The 3,482-nt window shown below is 46.8% G+C and overlaps 1 protein-coding gene across 2 annotated transcripts in view; it reads right to left on the reverse strand.

Moving 5' to 3' along the window:
• Positions 1-3,482, reverse strand: part of ANKLE2 (ankyrin repeat and LEM domain containing 2) — a 32,579-nt gene that overhangs the window by 12,040 nt on the left and 17,057 nt on the right. For both annotated transcript variants that reach the window (XM_032271380.1, XM_032271379.1), the window contains 2 exons: positions 3,240-3,362; positions 870-936 (listed from right to left, as the gene is read on the reverse strand). In XM_032271380.1, the coding sequence (XP_032127271.1) occupies positions 870-936; positions 3,240-3,362 (190 nt within the window). The remainder of the gene's footprint in view (positions 1-869; positions 937-3,239; positions 3,363-3,482) is intronic.

A 3,482-nucleotide genomic window follows, 5' to 3' on the forward strand; every position in this document is an offset into this window, starting at 1 on the left:
CTAAAAAAAAAAAAAAAAAAAAATTAGCTGGGTGTGGTGGCACCCGCCTGTAGTCCCAGCTACTCAAGAGGCTGAGGTGGAAGAATCACTTGAACTCAGGAGGCGGAGGTAGCAGTGAGCCAAGATTGCGCCACTGCACTCCAGCCTGGTGACGGAGTAAGACTCCAGCTCAAAAAAAAAAAAAAAAAAACGCGTCCTGAAACCAACCAGCCATTTTCACATGCCTGACACCTACAAACCACAACACAGTGGCCGACAGGAAGCTCCTGACCAGAGTAGGGTGGCCCAGGAAGCAAAGGCCTCCTTCCCAGAGGCGAGTGGGTAGGGTGTGTCTGGAGCCAAGGCAGGAGCCGTCCTGGGAGTGCACCAAGGAGGGACAGGGGGAGGAAGGAGGCAGTGTCAGAACAAAGAGAGTGACAGGGAGCAACCCTCCACCCAACACAGACAGACATACACACAACAGCCAAGCCATCCAACTGAGGACCTATGTGCCCGCCTCTCCCTGAGCTGTTCTTTGCCAACTGCAGGCTCCACCTGAAGAGAAGGCATCACAGTGAAGCTGCCACGAGAGAGCCCTGGACATCCAGGGGTGAGGCCGCGGGCCACAGTCAGCAACACACAACCTCAGAGAAAGTTATCTTGCAAAAAGCTCAAGGGACAGATACAAGACTTCAGAGAAGAGATAATAGGAAAAGAGGTGCAAAGTGAGCTGGGAGAGCTCAGAAGAAAGGGTGATCCGAGAAGAGGCTTCCAAGGAAAGCTGGCATATGCCCGGGAGCTCGGGAAGAAAGCTGTGCTCCATTCTCGCAACACTCCAAGGCCCTTCCCAGCGTGGACCCCAAAATCCAGGCACTGACTCCCCATCTTACCCTTCAAATACTCTCTGATCCGCTCCTTCAGTTCCACAGATTTGTTTTTGCTTCTTTCACAAATTACCTATTGGAAAAAAAGTGTGTCTAAATCTTATCGTAACATTTCCTTATCAGTATAATGATTTTAGAAAGTGAGTTAAAGTCAGTGAAGTGGAATAGTATCTTAATGCTAAAGATTTAATAAAGCTCACACTCAAAAAATGTGTGAAGAGTATGACCTGTTTCTAGAAGCCTCAGGGAACAGGTAAGAGAACACACTCTGGGATTCTGGGTATATTTACCTCTTCTCCATGCTGCCCTACACTTTCTAACGTCTGCAAGGAGAGGAAACTTAAACGTGCAGCATCGAGTAAAAGCAGAAGCATGTGAGCACGTCTGCACTTTCAGTCGTCTGAGTTTCACTTACAGGAAGCCTGGTCATATATAAACTTTCCGTTGTGAGGTTCAGTCAAGGTGGAGGTCCTAACACGGAACACGAAAGTTCTATTTTTGCAACTACAGATGACAGAAATCAGCTTTCTCGGCCCTTGGAGAATTGCAGCAATAAGAATTTTTGCTAGAAACTATAGAAAAACCAACAACCTTCCAATAAGAGGAAAGAAAGGAACCAGCCTCTGAGAGAAACTAAAACTATCAATGCAATTAATTTTGAGTCTGTAACTAACTGCTGAGCTTGAAAAAGTCAAACGCTTTTACTTAAAATGCCAGGAGTTTTAAGTTGGTTACCAAATAAGATTTTTATGTTGAAGAAGTGCAGATACACATATATATACACAGAAAATCCAATCACATCCATGCAAAATAATGGCAATTTCTCAATTGTAGAATTTTCTGGTGAATTTTATTCTTTCTGGTGATGTGGTATTTTAAACTGCTTATGCCTATGTAATAACAGGAATTACAAGGCCGGGCGCGGTGGCTCAAGCCTGTAATCCCAGCACTTTGGGAGGCCAAGGCGGGTGGATCACGAGGTCAAGAGATCGAGACCATCCTGGTCAACATGGTGAAACCCGGTCTCTACTAAAAATACAAAAAAATTAGCTGGGCATGGTGGTGCGTGCCTGTAATCCCAGCTACTCAGGAGGCTGAGGCAGGAGAATTGCCTGAACCCGGGAGGCGGAGGTTGTGGTGAGCCGAGATCGCGCCATTGCACTCCAGCCTGGGTAACAAGAGCGAAACTCCGTCTCAAAAAAAAAAAAAAAAAAACAGGAATTACAGAGGGGGTGTAGGAGAGAACACTGCCACCAGAAGATCCTTACAGCTTTTCTTTCTAAAGGGCTGGGAAACCGTGAGCAGCTCACAGCTGTGATGCAGAACAAATCAAACTTGTCCTTCAGTTCTCACAGGGTCCGATCCCTCTTGCACCTTCTGGGCATAAAACACACGTCTGCCCTCTGTAAGGTGCACTTTGCTCAGTTCATAATGCCTGACAGACATGGCTTGTCTGGGTCAGATGAGCATAAGTGTGTGAGCAGCTTAGCACAGTGCCTAGTACACACTGAGCTGAATACCATCTAGCTGCTTTCAGCGGCATCACCCTCACCATCACCATGATCACTATCTTCACCCTCGCCACCATCACCACCACCCTCGCCATCACCACCACCACCATCACCACCATCACCCTCACCATCACCCTCGCCACCCTCACCATCACCATCTTCAGCACCATCACCATCCTTACCACCACCATCATCCTCACCACCATCATCCCCATCACCATCACCCTCGCCATCACCATGATCACTATCTTCACCCTCACCACCACCACCACCATCACCATCTTCAGCACCATCACCATCCTTACCACCACCATCATCCTCACCACCATCATCCCCATCACCACCATCACCCTCGCCATCACCATGATCACTATCTTCACCCTCACCACCACCACCACCATCACCATCTTTAGCACCATCACCATCCTTACCACCACCATCATCCTCACCATCATCATCCCCATCACCACCACCCTCGCCATCACCACCACCACCATCACCATCACCATCAGCACCACCATTACCACCTCTGTTCTCTTTGACTCTGGCCAACTGATGGGTTCAGAGAGGGAACTTGGTAAAAGACTGTGAGCTGTTCAGAGCAATTGACTGCCAGTTTTAGGAAAATAAAATCAAATGAATTCACCAAACTGTGTGAGTTCCTCCCCTCCTGGTTCCACTGATGCATCACCTTCACAAAATGCATCCTACTCAACAGCAGGACTCTCACATGTGCCCGTAAGGCAAACACAACTCATACAGCGCTCCATGTGGCTTCACTGTGCCTGTCTGTGACCACAGACTGTAAAGTTACATATTTTCATCTCTAACTCTAGAGAGTGACTACATTTTAACAAGTACTTACATCTTCAGGTGTTTTATCGTATTTATTCCTTGGATTTTTTACAGTCAAATGATGTGATGAAAGCACATTGACTACGTCTGCATTTCCAAACTTACACGCAAAATGCAACGGTGTGTCATAGCCCTGAAAAACGGTACAGAGAAAACACAATTATTTACACTTCTCTCATGAGGTGGCTCTAAGGCGAAAATACTTACGCATTTTTTTTAAAAAAGACTCACAAAGAAAATGGCTATAAAAGAC

The sequence above is a fragment of the Sapajus apella genome, unplaced genomic scaffold (assembly GCF_009761245.1).
Source record: "Sapajus apella isolate SASKATOON/1434 unplaced genomic scaffold, GSC_monkey_1.0 scaffold230, whole genome shotgun sequence".
In the NCBI taxonomy this organism is placed as follows: Eukaryota; Metazoa; Chordata; class Mammalia; order Primates; family Cebidae; genus Sapajus; species Sapajus apella.